General features: G+C 31.8%; 1 protein-coding gene across 1 annotated transcript; it reads right to left on the reverse strand.

Annotated features, from left to right (window-relative positions):
• Positions 1-2,520: 2,520 nt before the first annotated feature.
• LOC139087413 (chymotrypsin-like elastase family member 1) lies at positions 2,521-4,240 on the reverse strand. Its single transcript, XM_070636207.1, has 3 exons — positions 3,976-4,240; positions 2,889-3,065; positions 2,521-2,832 (listed from the first exon to the last, which is right to left on the reverse strand). The coding sequence occupies exons 1-3, from the start codon at positions 4,232-4,234 to the stop codon at positions 2,573-2,575; spliced, it is 696 nt and encodes a 231-aa protein (XP_070492308.1). The 5' UTR covers positions 4,235-4,240; the 3' UTR covers positions 2,521-2,572.
• Between the last annotated feature and the right edge of the window lie 23,399 nt (positions 4,241-27,639).

The following is a 27,639-nucleotide window of genomic DNA, read 5'->3' on the forward strand; positions in this document are numbered from 1 at the left end:
AACTGAAAACAGCTTTACGGCATAAATTTTTCAGAAAGAGTATAATTCAATTATATTTACCTTTTTACTCAACATCAATTTTTGTCGAATAGGTAAAAATAAAAATATAAAAAAGTAAATTGTATAATGAGTTATTTCAGTTTTTGCACGATATTTAAATACAGGTGGAGGTTGAAGGTGTTGTCGTCGAGTGTCTAGAGCGCATTTTTAAAGATTTGTGTGAGGTCTTTGAGATTTCATGATTTTTGGTGTTTATATAGTCACACGTGGACAATAATACTTCAGAACTAGTCATCAACTAGACATTAACTTGTTATAATGCATTTTTGTCCACCCGGGAGCAATTCAGGCTTTTTATGGCAATTCATGTTAAACATTTAGCATCAGAACTTCTCACCCTTAAACGATGGACTTCACAATTGAACAACAAGATAAGAACATGATTTATGTGTCTAGAATCGAAAGTGCCAACAAAATTGAGAAGTATGAGAAGCTTGATTCCTTAACCATGATTATAATTCATAAGAATTTCACTACCCCAAGTTCTTAAGCAGACCAATCCATACCCAAATATTTGCATTTTCCTTCACAATTCATACCGTCCAAACCAGAACAATGACAACAAGCAAAAAAATTATTTTACAACGATGTCCTTTTTGTGCATGTACAGCGCGTGAATAATGCATTATGTGGAAATTGAATGACGCGATGAATTGAAAATCAGAAATTTAAATTTCTCTCTTCTTTTTTTATGTGTACGTATGTCCTCTCTTTTGCTACTAAGTTGACAGCATTGCGAACATAGAATTATATATAAATTTTTACTCTTGTGTCCCTTAAATCGATGCGTGATTCATAGCACGTTCAGATGATTCGAAAATTCGCAATAATTTTCTAACAGTAACACTTTTCATCGCTATAAAATAAAGCTACATCTGGAGTATCCAATATAATCTCTATAAAACCCCTCAATTCATTCATCCTCATTCACAGCTTTAGGGATTGATTGGAAATGATGTCTCAAGATGAATAATAATGCTGGATTTTAACTCATCATGTTGCCATTGGCTGCAATGTAGTCCTTAAATATTTAATAAGTTGAAATTCCTTCCTAAAAGTGGCACATCATTTATAAACAGCCCCAATTTTCAATTCTCGAACTGTCCAATTGAGAGAGAGAGAAAAAAAAATTGATACTGCAGAATTATTGCGGGCTGTAAGATGAGAGAAATAAAAAGTAATTTTCAGATAATTTAATCCATGTGTGTGCAATAGAACTAAAAGCTTACTAGAAATGAAAATTATAGTGTGAGAGAAAGGTCCGTTCATCCATGAAATAGAATAACCTACTTGTGAATCAATTTAATAGATGCTCATGAAGCCATGCACATATGAGTAAAAAAAAATTCTGTTCCATCTGTGTATTGGACATACTTTTTTATTATTTGAGGAATTGATATGGAACAAAGTTATGTGTTCTGAATATTTGTATCCCAATCGTTTGTTGAATGATGAAAGGACAAAAAAAAATCAAATAAATGGAAAATATATGAGAAAAATTTCAATGACCAGCCTTTGAGCATTATTTTTGTCACAATGATGATGTAATATTCCTTCCAGAGAATTTAATATAATACGCAACATAAATAAATATAAAGAGCAGCATAAACATTTGATTTTATTGAATTTCTTGAGAATATCGTAGTCTTTAGCTGCTGTTCTTATCAATTTTATAGAAATACTTTCATTTTTAAGGCTTTTAACAGTTTCTCTCTCTTATTTCTACCAGCACCTTCAATGATGTTCTGTAAAGTTAACAAATATTGCTCCTGAATATCTCTCAACTCATTCCATAATTCATCGGTCGGGTTTCGTCCATTGATCGTATCATTTATCCAGTTCAGATATGATGACACTCTTGTAAAATCTGCAGGATATCCACGCTCACATCCAGATTGCGCATAAAATGATGTGATTCCCTCGAGCCTATCGACACCGTTGATGACAAACGCGTATGGTCCACCTTTAAGTATTAAACATATTATGCTAAATTACATGAATAAGAGGCAGGCAAATTTTGCTCCGTGAAACATTACAGGATTATGACAAAGACCTTACCATTATCACTACTACAAGTACTGGCTGTAGCATTTGTTTCGACATTCATTTAATAGATTTTCGTCCAATTTTCAAAGTATCCTTGATTAGTAGTGTAGTTCCTACATTGATGTTGCGGATGTCGTTGTGGATGTGCACTTATTGTCCATGCATTCTTATATATTTCTGGAATTTGAGTTCAACAACAATTGCTGCAAGAATTACAAACATATGAAAGTTGACCATTTTATACTGCTTAATACTGTTCCATTAAAAATCAATTGAAAACTGAAAGTGGTTTAATTGAATTAATCGAATTTTTATAGGTACCTAAAAGGTTTGATAATTTTTAATTTTTATGATGATAACGACATTGAGCTTATAAAAGCCAGCTGACAGAAAATAAGTTCATTTTACACTTAGTCTTGAAAAGTGGATAATAACGTCTCATTTTCTAATATTTTATTCAAAATGTTTAAGGTCTACCAAAAATATTCTTCAAAACTTCCCAAATTCTTTCCAAAATTCTCCTCAAAATTCCCCAAATGTCATTTTCTGGTGGTGGTGCGAATGTGGATGTATATACTCCATTAATATTGTAGTAAATCCAATCCAAGTATGACGTAACTCTAGTGAATCCAACAGGATATCCAAGTTGACAACCAGTTGCTGCACCAAATGAAGTAACTCCCTCAAGTCTTTTGAAGCCGTCAATGTTAAATATGTATGATCCACCTGTAATTTCATAAAATTGTGATTTTTTGATAATTTTTGATAAATTTATAACTTACCTGAGTCACCACCACATGTACTAGCATTATAGGTAGTTTCTGCACACAAAGTTGTTTCAACCACAATTCCCGATACAAAATATTGATTACATACTTCATTAGTAATCGCTTTAAGGGAGTTGAATTTTAAAACTCTTGAAACACTTGGTGAACTGTCTGATCCCGACCAAATCCGATCTGGAAGAAAAAAATTAGTTCAACATACTTAGAAGACATAAAATTCTTACAATTGTGCCAGTCTGATCAGTAAGATCGTTATATTCAATCGGAAGTGATATTGGAGCAACATTTGGATCAGAGAATAAATCATCTGGAGCATCAACAAGTTTCATCATTGCTATATCATTTTTCAAGGTTAGTTCCTCATATTCAGAATGAATAACAACATCACTTGGATATACTCTTCCGTTCCATGAGATAGGACCATCAATACTAGCGACCCCAAGGAAAATTTCAAAGTATTCAGCTTCACCGAAAACGCAGTGTGCTGCCTGAAATATAGACGATTCAAACTTGATTCTAATGTTAAAAATTATTCGTTTACCGTCAAAATCCATTTTCCTTCAATTATTGAGCCACCACATAGATACACTAAAAATTCAGCGAAGAAAAATATCAAGTTAGTACTTGAATTATCAGACAATTTATTGCTCAATAAGTCACTTAACAGATAAGGGTTTATACGGATATTATACAATACTGGAAAAGCCCTGAATAGCTAAACTTGGTTAGTGGATCTAAATTCTAACACAAGGCTTACATGACTCTGGCTTGATGTCAGATTTAAACCGAATCCCCAGACCAGTGGTTGGAATTTGGATCGATTACCCGATTTGTGCTATTCGAGAGCAATAAAAAGGTCAGCCTATGTTTCTAAAAGCTACTTTATGGACGTATCTAGAGGATTGATACCAATATTCCCTTTATTCAATTTGTTGAGACTTCAAAATTTCACAAAAATCACTATTTTTCCTCCCACGCTAGAATCACCCTTTTCCTGTGAGGTCCCTTTTCCAACTTTTTCACGTCACGTGGATTTCAAAAAATCTCACTTCCAATCACTTAACTTAGCACCATCAAAACATACCATTCATATTTGGGTACATAATATAGATCATCGCATGATGTGCGAATTGCCCACGATCTGCAGGTTGTCCACCAATAATGAAGGGAGTAATTTCACCATTGTTGTTTAAACTTTTTGGAAAACTTTTCCTCAACTGATGATCTTGATATCTTGGATGTGCACTAATTGGTTTTGCATTTTTATATGCTTCCGGAATTTGATTTTCACAACTTGCAACTGCAATCAGTGCAAGAGCTACAAAAAATTTGAGGTTAAGCATTTTGTAATGCTGAAATTAAACTGGAAATAATTCCTTAATATCAATTTAATTTATACTTCAGACTGGCTTGATAAGTCTTCAATTGTTTTGATGATAAAACAATTATTGACTTGATAAAGGCAGACTGGATGAATCAAACTCTTATGAATCAGCTAGTTGAAGATGTAGCTTGAAATATTTTTGTGGTTTCTTATCAGTAAAACTGTCATAGATACATACGTTGTACAATGGATTAATTACTCAATTCATTAATCACTTTTCGGTAATTGTGGTTTGATTCTGATACAGATTACGTGATTTTTGAAGTGTGTTTGGTATCAAATTGCAAATTTACTTTACAGATGATTTGATGCTCAGTGCTGCATGTGGACTTATTTAAAAATGAATAAAAAACATGTTCTAAAATCTTTAATGAGCCATAAATCTGACATAAACTCAATTCTTCAAGAGATTACATCCCTACAATCAAAAGTCATCAAAACATCCACAAGCATACAAACTTTACGACCCAACACATATCGGAAGCACTTTAATGTCTTTTGGACTTTTTTTATTGCTCCAAAAATATCTACTGGGCAGATTTTTTATGTCATATTGATATATATTTAATCAGTTGTGTACACAGTGCTGCCGATATGTAACCTCGTGTCTTTGACAGAATTATTTACTTTTTTTTGGCTATATTCTTTGATTTTTTGATGCCACAAATGTACACAATCAATAATCATAAACTCATAAATGTGTAATGACAACATATAGCACTCAATCATAAAGTTCATAAAAATTTATTTATTTATAGCAAATTTTTATAGTCGAAGGTGTGAGAAAAAAAAAATTGTAACCAGCAGCAAAAATTGTTTTAATTAATATTTGCAGATTCCTGAGGGTGGCTTTTGAGTGATGTTTGATTTATTTTTGTGAATTGCATTGAGTCTGATGAATTATTTGATTGCGGATCAATATTTGGAATACTTTTTTGGCATTATTAGAGCATAAAAATGTGATTACAGTCGGGATTTGAATAGTAAATATTCTGGCAACTGCAGAATGTAGTTCAGCAACTTGCAACATCATATAAATTCCATTATTAATTGATACCAGGAAAAAGTTGATAGAATCCATTAAACAAGTCCGATGACATCATGCATTCCAATGAAGAAATTCCTCAAAAAAATACATAATTGAACATTCATTACACCAAACTTCCAATATTCGATAGAACAACTTTAAAATAAAAAATTTCTCATTAAAAAGTCGAAACTCATTCCAGAGTCAAGAATGAAAAGAACTTAAAAAAAAAATCAATGTTCACATAAAGCAACTGCATATGACATGCTATTACCATTTTTTGGGATTATCCACAGAAGCTACAAATAACTCTTGACATTAATTGGATTTATGTCGAACATGAAAATATTTTTTTTGTGTGTCTGAATGAGAATGAGAATCTCACACAAAAATTTCTCATTCTGAGGCCAAAAAGAGATGAGATATTAAAATAAAAAAAAAAAAAAAGTTTTTCCATAGTCAACTCGGTTTCCAACTCAACAGGCTAGTGTGTAATTTGTTTTAAATTCTCATTTACAATTTAAATTTTTTTCCCATTCTCATCTCGGGTGACTCTCACTTGAGCTTCTCATTTTTCAGTATTATTTAAATAAACTCGAAGCATTTTATTTATTTTTTTTCGGATGAAATTTTATGTAATTATGGTTGTGTTCGCCTTCCGTTTCACCACCTTTTTATGTGTGTATTTATATATGAACACACAATATTTTTAATTAAAATTCAATCGAAATATTTTTATGTTATTGCCGGTCGTTTCTGCTGCTGCTCTTGGTGCTTGATCTCCCACTGTGCGACACTTAAAAAAAACTTTATTTTATTTCATTTAATTCCCGGGAAACAAATTTTTCTTCCATTCGATTATGTTTATGCTCTTTTTTTCATAACAAATGTTATTATATAATATAAAATTTTATGTGAAGTAATCCTTTAACATTCGAATGAGTTAAAAAAAGGAATAATAAAAGAGAGGCAGACTAAACAATAGAATTGAGCACAATGTGAAGCCGCTTCAATATTTTCCACTGTACTTTGTTGTTTGTTACTTTTTTTTTGATCTTTTATCTTCTCATTCTCCATGTCAAAGAATACAAAAAAAGAAAGAGAATGAATAGGAATATAGAGGAGTGCTTTGTAATACCGTTAAATTTATCCTTTTTATTCACAATGAATCACAAAGTACTTTTACTTATAGGTTGGGTTAGGGTCGTATTTAGGAGGTATAGAATGGATTTATAATAGGTCAAGTGCATTTTTTCAAACTTAGTTCATTATTTGCAGTTTAAATGTGCATAAGTCTCTTTCATACCATCAGACTTTGCTGTTGTTTTATGACTATTGGGCTTGGTTATGCTCAAGATGAGATTATGCTCAAGCTGAAGATTCAAAATATTTGGAGTCGTTCGATTGGCATCCTTTCGTTGATCGTTAAGATCAAATGCGATCCAAGACCTCTTTCCGGTGCTGCTTGAAAGTGACCCTATCGCTAATTTTGCGCTTGTTAATTCTCAAAACCAGATGTATCGTCAAATTCAGCTCTAAACCTTTTTCTATTAAATTTGAACTAGTATCTTCGTCTTATTCTAGAGCAGAAGTGGGCAACGTGTGTGTCGCGAGGCAGAAAAAAAGATGTACACTCCTGTTCTAGAGTATACTCAAGTCATATTCAACACAATTGCTGGTATATACTTAATAGGCCACCCCCTAACTCCATCTCTACCACAGATAAAGAAGAAGCCTTTCCCCCCTTTCTCGATTAATGCAAGTCGAATATAAAATAAAAACTTTCATGGTCATTAAGCAATAAAAAAAATTGTACAACAAAACATTCAAGCAATTTAAAGTCAAGATAAAATATTATACAGAAGGTAAAACTGACTGACTGACTAACTTACTTTATATCACACTGTGAAACAGGTGCTGTAGAAATATTTTTATATCCAATTGTGTGCCTTACAATTCTTATGTTTGTGTGTCGGTTTTTAATTAGACAAAGAATAATAAATTTTTAACCATCATTATCGGCCTCATCATCATCATCCTGAGAAAAGAAGGAATTGCATGCAGAGAAGACGAAATTTTTTACGCAGTTTGTGATTTTTTTTTGTGTTCATACATACCGAAATATTTCATTTCTAATTTAAAATTTACCCTTTTTTCCTTCTTGCTACGCATAGCATATGAAACCAAAAAATCATCTTATCTCAAATGTTTTCTCATAAATCTCAAACATATCGATCATGAAGCGAGCATAATATGAAAATATGTATGAAACATATTTGAAGAAATGAGATTGACAGACAGGCCAATATTTCTTTTTATAGTCTAAAGTAAGCACATAGTGTATAAATTTGATAAGAAAAATGAGACACACTTCAGAAACTGTCAATTCAAATTTGCGTTTAATTTTTTTTTGCTTTCCTTTCTTTTCCTTCCTCCTATGTTGGGATATGCTTAACCGCTCCAAACTGATGTTGCTGTAAAGCATCCCAAGAGAACATTTTCATGAATATTTGCCTCTTTGGATACAGCCGTAACTCATATTCCCAAAGTATACAACAGAAGCCCGGGTGATGCATGAGTATTTCAGTCACAGATTACTTATTGTGGATTTATCGAGTGCTGTAGAATGTCTAAAATGAGGCAGACTGAGAAATTTCCAGAATTAGGTGTGTAGGAAAAGACTGAAGGTCCTCAATATTTCAGTCTGGCATCTGGAATTTATGGCATTGGGTCTTTTTGCTATTCCAAGTCTGTTAACATTTTGTTGACTTCTTTGTACAAAATCCTGTCATTCCTATCATGATTTAAGGTTGCTACTCATCAGTCAGGGTTGTTTGAATAAGCATTTAAACTATCCTTTAAAATACATATTCCGGTACATAGATCGGTCGTCTGCGGTGCACTTAGTGGTATCGAAGGATGTGTCGGGAAGGTATGCGCTTGACATTTGGTCTGCTTCGGTATCAGACGTTGACTTTCCTAATAAAATTTGTGTCTTTTGATTAAATATTCTCCAAAAATCATTTCTGCTTCTATGTAACTGACTCCTGTGTCTCTCGGGCACATAATATTGCACAAAAAGACGCTTCGAGGGCTCAATTTCATTTCAAAGCAACTCACAATTGATAGAAACAGACATAAATAGAGATGCGGAGAAGGAAAAAATTCAGACATTTATTTTTTCATTAAAATGATAATAATAAGACAGTCCGTCCCATGAGATTGAGCAGCACAAAAAAAGAGAGAAATAAATTTTATATCGCGTGGTGGATGGATGGAATAGATACAGCAGTTCTTCATTTATTCATTCACTCATTCATAATTGTAAGAAATTTATTCATGATATTTTTTCATCTAAGAACATTATGACCCTTCCTCATTCATTGTCTCTGTGTAATGCTTTTATTATATTTATTTATGTTGCTTCTTCTGACTTTTTTCTCTCCTTTATATGAGGTGCTAAAACTGCCTTCCCTCATCATAGTCACAGTGGAAGAGAATTTAGATCAAAAATTTATTGTTTGATGCGATCAAATAATCATGAATAAATAATGAGTTAGAAAATTTATTTTTATGTGTGTATTTTTTGGGGATTATCAAGTTTATGTTTTTGTTTTGTATTCCGTGTATGAAATATTATGAGGTAATTTAATCAAAATTTTATATTCTAAAAACCAATTTTATTCTGGATTAGAATCATAAAAATTAAATTTTGATTGTGTAACTCTTGAGCTGTTGAATGAATTTTGTTGTAGATTTTTGAGAGATACTTGAGATATGAAAGTTTTGTGAGGGGGTTGTTTGAATGCAGAGATGGTAATCGGCAGTCTTTATGTCTTCTTCAATCGGCAGTCAACGACAACCTGCCGTTAAATTATGTCTTTCTTAACGGTGACCATTGATACCTGCCACAGAAGGCGACCGGTTGCAGTTGACTGCTGATAGTAGATGATATTCAGCCGGCTTTCATAGATTGTCGTCCGTCAATTGCCAACTCTGTTTGGATTTTGGACAACATTACTTCTAAATTTCATTGTAATTTAATATCGTAAAGGCTAACAATAAAATGAATACAAGCATAAATCATGTAAGAATCTCAATAAGAATCCAATAAGATATTTCATAAAATACTTGAAAATACTCAAAATTAATTCTTACAGTTTGAGTATCTTTCAATAGATTGTTAATAATTTGCAATTGATTTAAACTATTAAAATACATAGCTCAGAGAAATATGTCTAAATTTTGTAATTTTCAACAATTTTGCATACTTGAAAATCATTAAGGGCTATTCAATAAACAATATTTAATTCTATTGGGTTTGCTCCAGATTGATATTGATGAAAGGGCATTGAACATTTTTAAGATGAATTGATTCTTATTGGAATTTAGCAAAAAATACTTTAAAGGTGAATTTTAAGGTAGATTTCAAATGTTTCTCGGTTGGCTTCTTCTGTATTGGAAAGTCAATTTGATTTTTTGTATGGAAAAATCAACTTCGATTCTGTATTGAGTTGCACAATGCTGAGAATTTGATTTCTTGCCTTAAAATCAGTTATTTCATTGCTTTCAGGGCACTTTTGCCTTGTCTGTTTAAGGTCGTAAATACGGCAATGTACAGATATATGAAACTTATCTGGTTGATGCCCTTACCCCTACTTGATAGCACACTCAACTTCCTCTCAAGTTGTTCAAGCATATGCATATGCATCGCTTTCTACAGTCAAATAATCGATTATTCAATAATTCATCGAAAACATAATCACATCTTATGCACATTTATTTCAATTATTTAAGCATAATAATTATATCGAATAAACTTTAGACAAAATTCCTCTATTCAATCAAAAACAACATATTTCGGCATTAATCCCAAAATTGCAGGCAAAAGTTCTCCAATTGTCTCTCATAATAGAATAATGTTTTGCTAATTTTCTCATTAAGGACACATTTCATACATGAAAGTGAATATTTTGTGTGTGAAATTGGAAATGGATAGAAAATGTGAAAGCAATTAGAACATCAGGCAATTATTTCATGCTTAATTGTTTTTATTCTGCTTAATTGTACTGAATAAAGTATAATGTGCATTGAATTTCAAAATTGCACTATATGTGGTTATCTCTTTCCTTTTTTTCATGTGTGTGTGTGTCTGATCCTTTTTCATATTCGCACATACAACCCCACCATATCAACCTCCTCGATCTCTTGGAAAATGATGCAATTAAAAGAAATTAATGTCATGCACTCAAACAAATTACTGAGAAATAAGAGAATCGACCAACAGTTTTTTTTATATGTTTCGAATGTTATTGCCTGCTTTAAACAGCAACATAGAGCAAAATACTCGCAATTATAAAATCATTTTCAGTGTGAAACGGGGTAGAGAGTGTAAAAAAGGAGGCAAAGAGTCATTTCTATCTACGATTGTAATTAAAAACGTGATGCTCTTGTAAATGACACTATTGTGGGTAAGCGTTAATTAAGTCGATTTAGTGCATTCATAATTGGATGAAATTAATATTTGTAAAGTTTTTATGGCTGAGAGTTATTTTTTATATTTATTTTGTTGCAATCATTTTAATTGAGTTGCTATTTTAGTTGCTTTATTGTGTCGATTATGGGATTTTTTATGGATTTATTTTTTAAATTTAGAGGACGATCGGGGGTGTTTGTTGCTTTATAGGTTGGTGAATTGTTCTGGAGTTTTTAGTTACAATGAGGGATGCAAAAGCTTGAATTCAACAAGTAGGAATGGCAGTAAAAAGTCGCTAGATCCGAATGGACAAAAATACGTTAGAACTAGTCATGAATTGGATGTGAGATTAGCAATATAACTGTAAACTATGTGTTTACACACAAATTACTTATAGTTGCATTTTAGACACAACTATTTGGTCCATTGGACGACGAAGCATGAAATTTGTCAGCAGACGTGTCGTATCTTCACTACTGCAGAGATGTAACTCCTAGTGACGATCATTTAATCAATCTAGTAAGGCATCAACATAAAATATCAAAATCCCAATGTCCAATCCTTACCCAAAACTCATCCTCATCACCAAAAATTCCAAATTACAATTTAATTGATTTAAAGTAGCTTCAGCAGTCATTTCCATAAATTTAAACAAATTCCCATCAATTTCACATTCATCCTTCTGCTGATTGACTGCAAATTTCCACCAGAAATATTAATAAAAAGTTTTATGGGTCATTATTCATTTTATGCTTCAGCAACGACAAGACAGAATTTCCATCCACAAAAAAAAATATATTAATGCATTATTCAACATTGTCCTGTCATCACCATCAAGATTGTAACTGCTTATTTCCTTATCATTTTATTACAAGGATTTATTAAACATTATCACATTGAATGGATTTTGAAAATAACACAATTTTAGTGCGATAATCCGGCAATCCATCTTTTATATTTCGATAATAATAGCAAGTCAATACAAAATGTTTGACATCAATCACACAGCAGCATGAGCTAAGAAAAATGTTTTATTCTAACCTAATATATTTCGATATGTGTAGAGAATTTTGAATGAAAATTGATTGCATTTTGTTATTGTCATTAACACTTTTATATCCTTTTTTTGTTCGTCTCATATGTCCAGTACAATTTTTATCAACCCTTTTTCCTCTATCTTGAAATTAAATGATTTTTCTTTTTCATTGTGTCCATGTACGTAATTCAAAAATCGAAATCAATCATATCAAAACATGTTATTATGTTACACACATACCGAAAATTGTATATTTGAGATGAACAGCATGACATAGTATAAGCATGAATGTCTTTAAACCCTCATGCAATTTTAGATGAAATCGGAACCCTTTTTTGCCATGCACACTCGATTACTGTGCATCAATATGATTTACTGCGTCATTGAGGGGAGCAACAATCTTCTGTGACTGTACAGGTTCTACTGCCTTCATAATTTTGTTGTTTATTAGCTAATTTTTTATGAATTTATGGGATGGTGCTAATAAAGACATTTTGTCCGGTAAGTCTTCTTGACATTCTATGAGTTCTTAAATAGTCACAAGGAAGTCTTACAAGGAGGTCTCATAAGATGGCATTTGAATGCAAATAACCACCATTTGGTCAAAATGACTAGAATTTTGACTAAAGCCTTCAATTATACACGGCATCAAACAGTCAAAAAATGATGCATAATTTACAGTTCCTGTCAAATCGATCCGTACACTGACTTAACGTCCATAGATCAAAGCAATAAAACTCAATTCGGGTTCAACAATAATCCTCAAAATGCGCCTTAGCCTCACATCAACATGTTCATTTCCAACTTGCATGACTTTAATACAACAAAATTTATTTCATACAAAGGAAATCGATTAAAACTCAATAAAAATGAAATTAAATTTATTTTTTCATCTCTTATATATTTTCTTTATTTATTATTATGAGTAAAGACAAATTGCTGGGTGGAGATGAAATGCTTACGATAATGATGATTTTGAATCATGTTTCGATTTATTAAAAGGGTTCAATCATACTCGACATTTGTGGAATAATAATTTTTCATGATTGATATAGAAATCATTACATTATGCTAGATATTTTCACATATAGAACACAAAGAGCTGCCTATGCCTTTGTCGGTTTTTGTGATAAAATAATATGTTTGGGAAATTATTCTATTGTATGAAATTAATTTAACAGAAAATTATGGATTTTTATGGATAGAATGAGGATTATTGAGTAGGAGGAATTAGAATAAAACTATAGAAACTAGTAGGATTTTTGTGAGTATAATGACAAGTTAGTCATCTGTTTGAATTTGATAAGATGATTGTCGGTGCTAATGGAAAGCTTCTGAGGATCAGTCTTTGATTGCACGCCAGTGCGTGTGTTCAATTCCAATTTAAGCTGGTATTGTATTCTAAAATAAAGAATGCATTTGGTACTGCAAGGATCAGTGAGTGATTAAGAACAGATTACGAGTGGACAGGACTTTGATTTGACTAGATGTGTCTTGTACTAAGGACGACGGATGCCATCATGATTCTATCTAAAAGCGTCAATAAATCGAATCGATATGTGATCTGTTATCATTCTTAGACTACATCACGGACTAAAGCAAGTCCTAACTTTCAATATCAATTCTAAAGTTACTATAGTAAGTCAAAAACCATTAACAGTGGACTTAATGCCACAATAATCATCAACAAAAATGCGCTAAAAATTCCCACCAACCACAAAACCCCATCCTACTCCATCCATATATTTGTTAAATTCACTCATCCATATTCAACTTCCTACATACTCAATTTGATTTCCTTTACTTACGAAAGGAAATTGCTATGCAATTCAAAATACGTCGAATGAGAATGAGACGAATACAAAACAAGTCAAGTCGAGTAATATAAGTAAAGAGAAGTGTTTGAGACACTTGAATATGAAATTAAATTGTTCCTCCTCACTCCTTTTATTCTTATTTATTTTTTATACATATATTTCCCATTCTATCCTCTTCAATTTTAGTGTCAAACATCAATCGGAATGCTTGCTGTGTTTTTTATATCGTAGTTTACACATCACTACATATTTCAATTTTAACCATTTTCAAATCTTACATTACATTCAATTATGGCATCATCAATGGGGGTGTGTGTGCGGAAAATCAATTAAATTTCAATCATTTATTCAACAAAAAAAAAAACCAATTCAAAGAGAATTTTATATAACAAATTGTGCATGAATCTGAAGTATAATTGAATATTTTGTGTGCATTGCAATTTCCTGATTTTTGGCATGTTTGGTTTTATTGGATTTTTTTTTATATATTTCTGAATGTGAGTGTGAATTGTAGGATGTTGCATGTGAAAGAACATACTCGACATGGTGTGTGGAGCTATGCATTTTTTGGATATTTTAATCAAACTGACTAAATATTTTTGGGGATAATGTTCAAGTGTCTTTAAAATGATTGAAAAAAGAGACACAAATGTTCACAATAAAATATTAAATATTTTAATCGAATTTTAAACCACGATTTTTATTCAATGTGAATATATGAATCGAATATCCAATTAATTTCCAATTAACAATATTTAATGAATATAAAAGCATGAAAAGAATAGTTGAAAGCATGCGGATGCAGTGATGTAGCTAGGACGAATGGGATAAATTTTAATATACAGCCTGAAATTGCATGAGCTTTCTTGATTCCGTCAATATCAACATTTGTCATCCTGGTTTACGTTTAACTGTTCTCTGGTGAGTGACTTAGTCTTGAGGACAGTGAAACTGGTCAAAACAGCTCAAAACTACATCTAAACATGCCAATTTTAGTGAAGAACCGGATAATTCTACTAAATCATCACTGCAGCCCCCAACCAACTCCCTTCCCCGAAGAATAAAAATGTAATTAATGACAACCTTTATTTCAGATTGATTACATCAAATTGATACAAAAGCATGTTGTATATTTGAATTGAATTGATTGATTCTGTCATTTTTTTAATTAATTAGTACATTCATTTTATCAGCAAACGATTTTAACTATCACATGAATATCATCAATTGCATATTGTAATTTATTTGAGTAATTTTTTTGTATCAAATGGGATAAAAATTGTTCTCATACAATGACGAAATGCATTCAGATGAAATAAATGACAAAGCATCAATCGTAGACGTATGAAGAGGATAAAAATCATTTTATATCAAAATTGCTGTTCCAATTAATGCTTATTGATGAAAGTTTTTCAATAATTATAGCCTTTTAGTCTCGAAAATTGGATTTTTAATTGAAATGAGGTATATAATGCAGCAACAAGGAGGTTGCTTTTCACATAAATGAGTAAACTCTTTATCCAGCATCATGTGAAATCTACTCCAGTAGTTTCAATGATGCACCATAATTATGGAGCAAAATGGAAGAAAAATCAATTTATTTATGAAAATGAAATTCAATGAGGAAGAAGTGGAAGGTAGTGGTGAATGGATGCTTGAAAAATCAAGGTTGAGTTTAATTATATTTTCTGTTAATTATAATTATGTTGTTGCAAATACAGAGCGTGCTGGTAATGTGAGGGTTATGACTCCTTAACAGGCAAAGAGACCGCTTTTAAAGACTCATATTCTGCAGCCTGAAAGCTTGTTCTTTGCTTGTTAGGAGACTATATCTAGATTTTCATCAGTGTAATGATTAGGATTGAAGCTAGGTTAAGTTTGGTGTCTTTGTTGATGCATCCATTGTCTGTAAGGGTTCAATAGAATATGAATAGTCAAACTTGAACTCGCAATTCAAAATGAGATTCAAAATTTAACTTAAAGACTGTTATCTTATGGCATACCTCAATAAACCTACTTTTTGACCCTCCTGTGTCTCTGGAACTAAGTGAACGGTCCCTGTGACACTGGAATCTATCAAGAAGAAGAAAATGAGTTTGTCCGACTGTAGGAGAGTTGTTCGTATCATATTGAAAATTCTCAAGTGGTAAGTAGCGATTGAACCAGCTTCAAATACCTTCTGAGGGAAGTTATGAATCACAACTGACCTATAAGTCTAGCAAAGTAAGCAAATAAGAGTTTTTGCTTTCACATTATATGATTTTTAATAGATCATCCTGCTGGAGCAGTTGAGAACAACAAGAAGTAAAGTTAGCACTAGAAAAGCACTCAATAGTACAGTTAACATTAAAATAATCTCAATTTCTCTAAGTAAACGCAGTAAAAACATCATAAAACTCACAAATTTATTCAAAATTTTAGCGACGTCCATTAAATTTCACACGACTCCCATCCTCAGAAGAAAGGATCAAAGACCAAGAATTGAATTTTTTTCAACTATAAATTTCATGTCCGCTTTTCAATCATGCTTCCTTCACTCATTTAATTAAAATAAAAGAATGATAAAAAACGAAAACAATTTTTATTGCTTACTCGAAGTGCTTTTGCAATATCAGCGTGAGCAGACAGTGAACGAGAACATTTTGTTATTGTGAGTTAAAAAAGAAATAAAAAAGGAGAAAGAGGATCCAAGATCCAATCTAGTGGAAATAAAAGTTTTTGAGGGGCGAGAGCAAAAAAGAAAAAAAAAAATGGGCGCACATCAAAAAGCATAAAAATCGAAGAACATAAAAAGCATTGAACCATTAAAAAAGATTTTCAAATAAACAGTTGCGAGTGGAGATGCATGGTTGAATGGCTGGGGTTTCTTTCTTCAAGAAGATTCCCCTCTAATAAAATGAAAATGTGTAATCAATCAATTTAAATGGAAATATTGCTACATTTATGAAAATGCCAATATTCAGATGAATCTTATGATTATGTATGTAGATTGTTGGAATATTGAAAAAAAATATTCATGTATATGCTATTTAATCTTATGATTTATGGTCTATTGATGATCCCCTAAAAGCCACTTAAGTTCACTTTAAGGCGTTTGATAGATATTAAGAAAAATTTGCTTATGCAGCAATGTTTTTGAACTTTAATTCTATTTTGAATGCTTTAAAGTTTAAATCAACTTGATATTTGAATTGATATTGACATTTTCTCTGTGGGGTAAGTGGGCGGTGAAAATGAATCCTTGGATGAGTTATTGTTTTTCTTTCTTTCCGATGATATTGTTTGCAAACGACAAGCGAGACGTTTCTTATTTTTACTTTCAATATAACTAATGATGTTTATTAAAATGTTAGGATATTTTAAATTGATTTACTTTTTGAGGTCATTCACTTATTAAATTTTATTTTGAGGGGAAGTCGAGGTCGGGGATTTTATAACAACTTTAACAAAAGAATCATTTGGGATTGGTGAATTCTAGACTGAAGCCAGCGATAGAACCAGGTTTTGACGTCAATTGAGAGACGTCATGGATCACAGATGATCTGTACAATCAGCTCAGTAAGTAAATAAGTTCAAAAAACGCAAAATCTTTGTATGGCCATCTTAAAACAAGAAGGGAAGGGGATATGTCTGTAAATTCGTTTTTTTTTCGTAACCTAATAAGCGAGCAGCTATCAACGTGTCACATGGACTGCTTTGTCTCCTAAATGCTAGAGATTAGAGGTCAATATAATCCTAATTTGGTCCAATTTAATACAATTGATTCAATTTAAATGAAACTTCTCAATATGTTAGACACATTCTGACCAATGCAGCATGTCCACCTCTCTACCTCCCTACCCTCTTCACATCAAAAAATCCAAACTTCATTAGCTATCAACTTCCTGTCAACAAGACTATTTTAATCAGATAAAATGACAAAATCTTCACCAACGTCTGCAAATGATGAAGCACTTGTCAGCAAAGTAATTTAAAACCATACCTTTCCAATATTTTCCAATTGATCAAGTATAGATGACTTCTCAAATATGATGACTTCTAAATAACATGACATGACCTTTCTATTTTCAATGACTTGAAGCGATATAAATCGAAAAAGGTATAAAAAAAAGTAAATTCAGAGTTGACAGTCCGTGTGGGTGCATGCCATGATAAAATAAATGTACCAAATATTTCCATTAAATTTCTTTTTAATATAAATAAATACTTTAACCATACGGTATGGTTTGTTCCTTAAATTGACAGTGGCGACAGTGAAAAGATAAAAATCTCCCCAAAAAAGAAGAAAACAAGCCACGGGACTAAAAACATTTAATTTAATTTAATTTAGTTTCTTCCTTTCCATTTTGTCATTGAAATTTCTTCTCAGTAAAGAAAAAAATGTGGAAAATTTGTGACTATATACATGTGCTTGTTTGTGCTATTTTGATAGAATCTGAAAAAAAGTTATATTTTCTTTCCTCAGCTTTTATTTTCCTTTCTTTTTTTTGGGGAAGAAATTTCTTTTTTCCTATTTTTCAAATGTTTTGTTAAATCACTTGGGAGACAACATTTCAGAGCAACAGAGCGAAAATCTTGCTTTCTGTCGAGGACAATTTTTATTTATCAAATGAAAGAAACATGAAATAAAATAAAAAAACTTTTTTCTGGTGCTTTATTTGCCATAGCTTGTGCTTGTTTGTTATGTTTTCTTTGACGTTGCAGAAATCCGTTTTTTAATTATTTCAATCACTTTCAGATTTTTTCTCCTACTGACTTTTTACCGAGGCTATAGACTCTAATGATCGATCATTTGGCGTTGTGTCTGCTACATAGTTCATACCTGAACTTAATCATGCAGCCGTGCAGGATACTGAAGTGAATTTGCCGTCAAAATTAGCTAATAGCTTTCACTACAGTCATTCTAACTTCATTTTGACATTTTGCTGCATATACGGTGATGTAGCGGTGCTTAAGCGATTGTCCAATATTGCTTATCATACTCACTGACTTCGCAGATCAATTGTGATCTTTGATGTCCATTTGAAACCTTTTCCTAACATATTTTGATTATTAATTTCAGATCCTGTTACATTCTGCCTTAATATTCTTTCACTCCTGCCAAATGCACTTCTGTCAGCCTAACTTCAATCACTTCTCTACTTTCATTTTCTTCCTTTTCCATTTCATCATTTAAAATGAGACAACCTAGGGAATGTTGTATAAAAAACAAGCATCAAGTAGTAAGTAGTGATCTGTCAGTCGCCATTAAAATGCCAATGGCTGTTTTACTACTTTTAATGGACACTCATCTATGGCTGAATCTCTCATATCGAAAATGAAGAGACCATTATGACGAAAATGTTTCTAAGTTTATATCCTTAAGCATAACATGTGCTTGGTTCTCTTCATCAATTGAATTGAATTGAATCCAATAAAAAATTTACACTCAATGGAATTTTCGATTGGATATAAAGTGCTCTTTGTTCTTCATTTCAATTTACTTCTGGATTTATTGAAATAAATTTTAAGTGTTGAATTTTATTAAAATGGAGTTTTTATTGCTTTTTAAAGCTTTATCTTATCAAATGGATTACTTTTAGAATTTTGGAACTTAATGTTGATAGATGAGTTGTTGTTTGTTGATGCAGGATTATGAAAATGCATTTTAAGTGGTCGTAAATGGAGATTATTGTTGTTAGAAGGATATTTGACTGTTTAAGTGATTTATTATACCTAATTTAATGACAAATGTTAGTATATAAACTTTTGATGCTAAGCCACTATTTAAATGTGACATCCAATTTGAAAAAACATTTGAGTCAAACTGGATAGGTCATAAACTTTAAGACTCAATTTTGAAGTTTACCTAAAATTTTTGAAGATTTTGGATTCAAAAGTTGAAATCATTCAACTGCAGACTTAATCAAATGATCTGCTTACCTATTGAACTTCATATTATTCAACAAACTCAGCCAAACTTCTCAAACCTTCAATAAAATTGCAATACTTAAAACTTTCCAAAAAATCAAAACTTTAAATCCAAGTCATAAAAGAAACTCCAGCTTTGAGCTATTTCAAGCATTATATGAAAATCTAAAAAATCTTAAAAAATAATCTAATAAAATTCCTCATTTTAAAGATATTTCTTCTATTTCCTTTAAATTTAATTTTTCCCAAACAAAAGATTCCAATTTGATTTTCATGTGCTTTTTGGGTTTCCAAAAACTTTCTTTTTCTCGAAATACGAAACTAACAGAGTGGGGATGGTGCTGGAGTGATGTTTTGGTGAGAGGAGCTATACGCATAATTGACGACAGTGAACACACTTGCCTAGGTAAATGAGCGTACTATTGAGTATATTCAATCAATATAATCGAGTATGCTCCATTTTGTGAGCGTTCTCATGAGTATGATCCTTGTCTATTCAAGGTATGGACACAAACTTCAATTTAGCCATTCAGATTAGTTAGAATTGAAGGAGTCCAATTCTCAACCAGTTGCGCAGTCTTGTAGTGAATGAATTCACTCTGGCTTGACTTTGGCTAAGCTTCTTCAGCCAGTGATACAAGGTTCCATAAAGAAACCATAAGATTAAGTGAACCCCAACGTCGCTATCCTTAAGAAACTTAAATCTCGAACATCATAACTTAACGACTCCCCCCAAAAAAAAGAATATCTTATATTTTTTCCCATAGTCTAACAAATTAGAAAGAAATTCTTCAACAAAACTTTTCTATTTCTTTTGCTTTTTTCTCATTTAATTCCTTACATAGATTTCTAAACTAAAGCAGCGAAGACAAAGAAGACATAAAAATAAAAGAAAATAGAGAAACTTGTGTTAAAAAAGAAATAGAAGAAGATGAATTTGCTACAATTTGTTAGCATTCAATTTTATCATATGACGCACATTAGTTACACAGTCTCGCCATATGAAATATTGCTGATAATTAGAACGCATTCCTCACACCCAAGATAAATTCAATCTATGACAAAACCGAGTTTATGTTTACTATACAAGTCCATGACAATAACAATTCTTACGCTGATAAAAGCCCACACCCCATCAAGTATTTCCCCTTAAACGACAGTCTCAGTCTTTAGACGGAAGATATCTTCAGCGTATCTTTACTGCAATTTTTCTTTCATTTTCAACGTCTTCGTTATCTCAATGGTCATAATTTATAAATGCTTGGCATTAATATCAAATAAAACAGAAATATCCTACAATACAATATATATATTTTAAGCTGTTTAAGGGCATAGAAGTGATTCATGTGGAATGTGAATGGTTCTGATATAAAAATTGTTTACTGCATTATAATAAAAAGCTCGCCTAGACTTCATAAAAAGTGAGACTGCCAAGTCGTTTTCACGTGGTTTAATTTACAAGTGTGATAATGAGAAGGAATATTGTATCTTGGCATGGGAACTTTTTTTTTAAATTTATATAGGCTATGGGCAATGGGGAGATTGTGAGGCTGTGACAGTAAGTTGAGAATAATAGGCTTTAAAAGAAGAATCTAAAGTTTGAATTATAGGCAGATTTGCTATGAATTTGAAATGTGATTATAATTCAATTTAAATGTTTCATTGATTATTCAAGGTTCAAATCCTATTAATTAAAATATAGATTTGGTATGTTTATATATTTTCCTTTTTTCACAAAATTAGCACAAACCTAACAATGAATGCAAAATTAAATTGATTTTTTGTTGAATTTTTCAAAAATCTGTTCAGTTTTAACCAAATAACAGTAAATAACTCACTCTCTAGGCTACCATCAGTCTGCATCAGTCTGCAACATTACTACTCTTCCTAACAAACAAAGAGCGTGCCTTCATAGTACAGTAATACCATTACGGTATCCAAAACCGTTCTCTTGGTCTCTTAGGGTCTTCGATTTTTGATATTTACAGCTTTTTGACTCAAGAACAGAATAGTATATAATGTTGGGTTCGCTTATAGCAACGGCACTGCGATCGATGATCTTTCGAACCATCCGAAATTCTTTACAAAATGCCAATGTCCTTGATGAAGCCAAAAATGTCTAAATAGCGTTGTTGACTCAAAAATGCCTCCAAAAATCCCAAAACTAATTCCAGCTAATTCAATAACCATGAAAATTCATCATCAACACGATCTCTCGTCAAGTAAGTGCTGTAAGTACATTTTAATAAATTATTTTTCATTATTCTCCGACTACTTGTCATTTTCTGTGACTAAGTGTTGCTAATTATGGCAAAAAAAAAATGAAAAATCCTTTTCACCAATAACTGATCCCTTTTCAACAACACATTTTTTCACTCTCTTTCATTCCTTTATTCTTTTATTCTATTTCCTTCGATGATTAATTATCGTTTCAAGTTAATAACATTTAATTTAACATAATTACTTCAGCAATGAGTTTTTCCTCTCTATTTTTTTTTCTCTGCTTATTTTCTCGTTTCTCTTTCATCTTTGTGTATTCTTTTTATGAAGCACGAGTTGGCAAGCTGTATAAAGCTCTTTTCAAAACAGATTCATTCACGGAAGTAAATTAAGAAAAAAGTTGATAGGTAATACGTGAAGCAAATGCGCATTTTTCTTGATTAATAGGTAGAAAATGGAGTGACTTTTGATCGACATGCAGAATGTTGACTTTGAATGATCGACCACGTGCATTGAATGTTGTTCACATGATGACCACGTGGACAGGATGATTATGATCAAATAGCGTGTCCATATTGTATCATGTGGATATCAAGAACGAGGCTTGCTTAGAACTTTACTTTCTTTTTGGCTACCATATGGGCAGCATTTCGACATGGACAAAACAGATGTTATCTGTGTCTCAAAAGGCTGATCGGGCTGGCTGTGACCAGGCAACGTTACTATAGCTAGCTCTTGATTTTTTAAGCTATATATAATGTGATTCCAGGTTGATTTAACTCTAGCCAGAGGCCAGATTCCATTGAATTCTATCGAATCCGGCCTGGGCCTAGAATCACGCTGTTCTGGGACCATAGTCACGCTGACTTGGGACTCAATTTCAGCTATTTCTAAGCCGTATGCATTCTGAAGCACATATGCAGCCATAATACCAACATTACCAGCTCCATCAATTCCAAAATAGCTCGAAAAAAGCAAAGAAGGAAGAGTGAAAAAGTTTTTATTTCACCACTAAAAAGTATCAACTGTAAATGGAGAAAAGAAAGAATAACGACGAGAGTAATTGGTAAGGAAGAATGTGTAATGTATTTTTACAAAAGAAGCTTAAAAATTACTTGACCTTTGGCATCGCAACCCTTTCTGTGCATCGCAACCCTTTCTGTTTCTTTCATTTTTCATATGAAACAACTCGAAATTACTTTTCGTCAATTGAAAGCGAAATTGAAGACGAAAAGGAAGCAAGTAATGAAAAATTTCACTTAAAAGAAAGGAATTAATCATTATAAGGAACGAAATTTATTGTTTTCCCTTTTTTCATGAATTTCACAATTTTCCCAAAAGGAAAAAAAAGCTGCAACAATTGAATCCCGACATGATTTATGAATTTTCAATTGTATTGTGACTTTCCATCCTAATTAGAATTTATTAAAATGTTGTTTGCAGTCAAATGTTAATTGGTATAAATTGAAATGAAATGAAATTTGTTTGTGCCAATTTTTTGGGGGATATTTACATTGGTATTTTAATAATTGAATTTCGACAAACAAAATTGGATGGTAAATATTGTCAAATAGATATGACATAAATGACTGGATACAGCAAATGATGGAAGTGGTTTCTGTGGGTCTTTGCAGTAAATTTGAAAATATTTGATGTGGCCTGATGATGGAGGGATATCAGAGGATGTGGAAATTGATGGAATGTTTGAATTTCGGATCTGAAACTGGAGGTTCTTAATGATTTGACTTTGATAGATTCTTTGAGGAAATTCTTGAAATTGATATGAGGAACAATATTTAGACTATTTAGCGATAGTTTGGTCAATTTGGACGCAATATTCAACTGATCAGATACAAAATTAAATATAGCTGTTTAAATTTCAGGGAAAAATCCAGAGCTCTGTGCTATTTCCATCACAAAGCTAATGACAAGGCCAGGATGCAAGACTAAAAAATGCAAACTCAAGGAGGAAAGTAAAGAAAAATTTTAACGAATGAGGGTTCTCTAAATCGCATTTTAAACCTAAACATCCACTAAAAGGCGAAAAATATACTTTCATGGTACAGAAATACCACTACGGTACCTAAAAGTGCTCTCTATTCCTGTTATGGATAATCGGTTTCGAATCAATGTTTTGCATACTTTACTGTCTATAATCCAGAACTCGAATCCGACTTGAGGATTTTGTATGGGATGGTCGACTCGACGGTATATCAAATTCGAGTCGACTTGGATGTTTGCTGTAACCAAACAAAGGAGAGTAAAGGATAGTGATGTAGAGAATCTTATAAATTTAATTCGAAAAAGTTCATGAGAAAAATTGTACAATCTAGCTTTCAAACCCTGGAGTTTTAAGATGCAGCAATTAAATCCTGAAGAGCGCAGCCATCACCCCACTGACCCACTTCGTCTCAATTGATAATAAGCTCTCTTCAAATGCATTCAAAATCACTAATGTAATATTTTATGACTTTTTCATACAAATCAATTGAAAGTTGTAAAACATTTTATACCCCAATAATTTTGTCAATCATTGTCAAAACGTGAAATAATAATTTTTTTCAACCTTTTTTTTTTTCAATAAAAGTCATTCCAACAAAAAATATATTTTTTCATCCTCTTTCTCGCTTAACAAACGATCTCGTTCACTATTTTCACATCAATAAAGTTAACCGAGCGACTACAGAGAAAACCAATTTTCAAAATCATTTACAGCTTGTCAAGCTTTTAAATGAGAATAAATTGTTTATTTATCATCAATACACTTTTACTGGTTGCTATTTGCTATTTTTCCCTCAGCATCCATTGCAATGATGGTGGTAAAAAAAGACTCTTTTTTTCTTCCTCCATTTCATCAGCATTAAAGCTCCATTTGCTATTTGGTTGCAATAAAGAGATAGAAACGAAACGTTTTTTATGTTTCATGTCACGTAAAACTGTTCCATATTTGTCATGTACTTTGAAAGTGCGATTCATTTTTTTCCATCCTCCTTCCCTTCTCCTTCACTGTATTTATTTAGCTGCCACTATTGGTTTCTGCTTTGTGTCATAAAAATTTATTGTTAATATTGTAAGTAACTGGTGATGGTTGCGATGGAATGTAAGAATAATTCGAATTTATATTCAGCGAAAAATAATAAAAATGATGCCATCATATTTTCATTTTGATTAGAGTAACAGAGCATGGATGTATGTAATGGTGGCGATTTGTATTCATTGATGCTGTTTATGCTTATTGTATGTTTAGTTTTATAATTTTCTATATTTTACTTTATTTTCAGGGTTTGATGCTTGTAAGATGCTAGTTTCTTCTTATCTAGTGATATTATCCTACAGACCTTCCATTTTCAATGTCTGCAATTTGTAGGAAGTGAGTTCCTTTATAACCAGTGGAATTATCAGCTTATATGACTTGAGTTCCTTATATACTTCAATTTTCTAAGTCTGTTAATCAAAAGAAGTCCTTACAAAGTAGAATGGAAGCTTGAGTATCGGTCCATATTTAGGTATATTTGTCAATCGAATGATAATGTCTCTGTGGCTCTATGGTTGAGTTGCTAGGAAACAAAACTGAATGTTTTAGCGTTCTCTTATGTTAGTCCATGAGTTCGATTCCCACCAGATGCTTAAATGTTAAGAATCTTGTTCTTAGATTGAGAATTGCTCAAATTTCCAGCACAGATCTAACTCTTCATTTATTAAGGAAAGCTTTACTCCAATAAATCCTCAACACTCCAGCTATTAACAAATTTACGACATTTGATAAATTTAGTGCTCTAAAATCCGCAATCTGAGACAACTTAAGCATTCTTATAATTCAATATGCTCTGCAACAAAGCGAGAGCAGATGCTAATAGAGCAATCTGATAAAGTTCACTGATGACTTTTCTAGTTCCACGACAACGACAAAAGAAGCAGAGAATCCTTTTTATTCAACATAAATTATTCGAATAAAATTTCATCTTCACTCACATCCAGTAAAATACGCCATAGAATCTAGGTCAACCCATATCAAAAAACAATCAGCATTTCTAAATCATATTCTGGTCACCGCAATAAATATATTTCATACAACGACTCTTGTAACTTTTCTCATCATATTTGACCCATTATCAATAACTTACTGCTCTGGATTTCTCTCCATCTGCAGCTAACAAATGAAAGCACCTTTTTTTATTCCGTCCATAAAACTTTTCTTTTTTCTCTTCGCTTGCTTCCTTCCACTTAGTTTCGACACATATTTACCTTCTTACCATCTCATATTGTTTATTATTTCTAAACCTTAATCTTTCAGGATGAAAAAAGTAAAAAAACTTTTCAACGTTTCTCGACGACTTGAGCTTCATACTTTTTTAAAAATCGATTTTTCATGGAATTATCAGGATGAAAATTTCTTTTTTTAAACATGAACTTAAGGAACAAAATAAAGAGAAATGAAATCTTCACAAAAGTATAAAGGTGAATGGAAGTCGAGCAACAAAATAAAAATAAAAAAATATTGTCAAGTCAAGTGGAATTTTATTTATGATATGAAGAAAAGTTTTAATAATTTTTTTCAAGGAATTGATGTTGATGAAATGAAAAAAATATGAGATATGACAGGAGTTTTATTGAACTTTTTTGGATCAAAATAAAATTTACAGTTTATTGTTCTGATTGAGGATTTGTGCTTCAATTTCAGGGAATTGAATTTATTTTAGAACATTTTGACCTATATTTTGAGTTTTTGGGCTCCCTCCTCTAGGCTACGACCCTATGTGGAATTATTAAAAAATTATCCCATTGGTCTGGATAATTAATTTTGGATTTTTGGAGGTACTAAAATATTATGAGTTTATCATAATGCTCGGGTATGAAGTACTAAAAATTTATCCCATTGAGCGGAATAATATCCATTAATCTATGCAATTGCTTAAAATAATAAAAAACTTCAATAGCTTTTTAAAAAAATTGCCAATGCACCTTAATAGTGACAAAAAAAAGAGAATTGGAAATTGAAAATGGCCAACAATAAATTTGTCTCTATTACCAACTTTTAATTCTCTATCACACAAAAGGAAGCCAAGAAACGAGAGAATATAATAATAAAAAAATCTCAATTCTTTTTCTTGTTTCAAAAACTTTCTTCCTCTATAAGTAAGGTTTGAAGATGAACTTGCTGGACCGTAGCAAATTTATGTGAATTAAGATTGAGGCGAATGGAAACTTTCATACATAAAAAAAAGTTTTTTTTTTCGGTTTTTCAGGAACTTCCTGCTGTTGCTTGCATCACATTTTTCTTCTTTTTTTTTGTTGCTGCTACTCCGTACGCTATAGCATAGTGTGTATATTTTGTTGAGAAGTTTATTTATCTAACAGTCAGTATAAATGAAAATTCTTTAGTAACAAATTAGTTTCGTAATTGTGTTGGATGGGAAGTGACCGAAAAAAGCTCTAAATTTTATTACATTGATATAGAAAGAATTAAGTTATATTCAAAAAAAAATACAGCAATAAGCTGTGCGGAGGAACAAAAAAAAATTTCTGACAGCTTAATTTATTTAGCCATCTCACTCACCCTTAATTCATTTCCTCTCATTTTATTATATTATATGAATATAAAGGCATAACATGTATGAATACGCGAGGGTGGTACAGGCGAATGTGAATGTGACATATGGCAAAAAGGCTGCAGCAATAGCAAATTGCAACTCACAAAAAAAAAAACTGAAAATTTTTTATTAATTTTTTTTTATTTCTCCCTCTCTCAAGTGTTTTGTTGCTGCTGTTGCCGCTGCGCTATATTGTGACAGTAAAATTAGGTTAGGAGGAATGAACAGAATATGCTTGCAATTGCAGAAAAATGTTTTATTCCTTGTTATTGTGACGCGAATATTGC

The sequence above is a fragment of the Chironomus tepperi genome, unplaced genomic scaffold (assembly GCF_022539635.2).
Source record: "Chironomus tepperi strain 1889 unplaced genomic scaffold, CSIRO-AGI_Ctep_v1 contig_111, whole genome shotgun sequence".
Lineage (NCBI taxonomy): Eukaryota > Metazoa > Arthropoda > Insecta > Diptera > Chironomidae > Chironomus > Chironomus tepperi.

Bases quoted from the DNA above. Each gene is read 5' to 3' on its own strand.
- LOC139087413 (XM_070636207.1), bottom strand. From the start codon at position 4,234: ATGCTTAACCTCAAATTTTTTGTAGCTCTTGCACTGATTGCAGTTGCA. The intron at 3,066-3,975 runs GTATGTTTTGAT...TTTTTCTTCCAG, and splicing joins TATGTACCCAAATATGAATG to ATCGGATTTGGTCGGGATCA. The intron at 2,833-2,888 runs GTAAGTTATAAA...ATGAAATTACAG, and splicing joins TACATGTGGTGGTGACTCAG to GTGGATCATACATATTTAAC.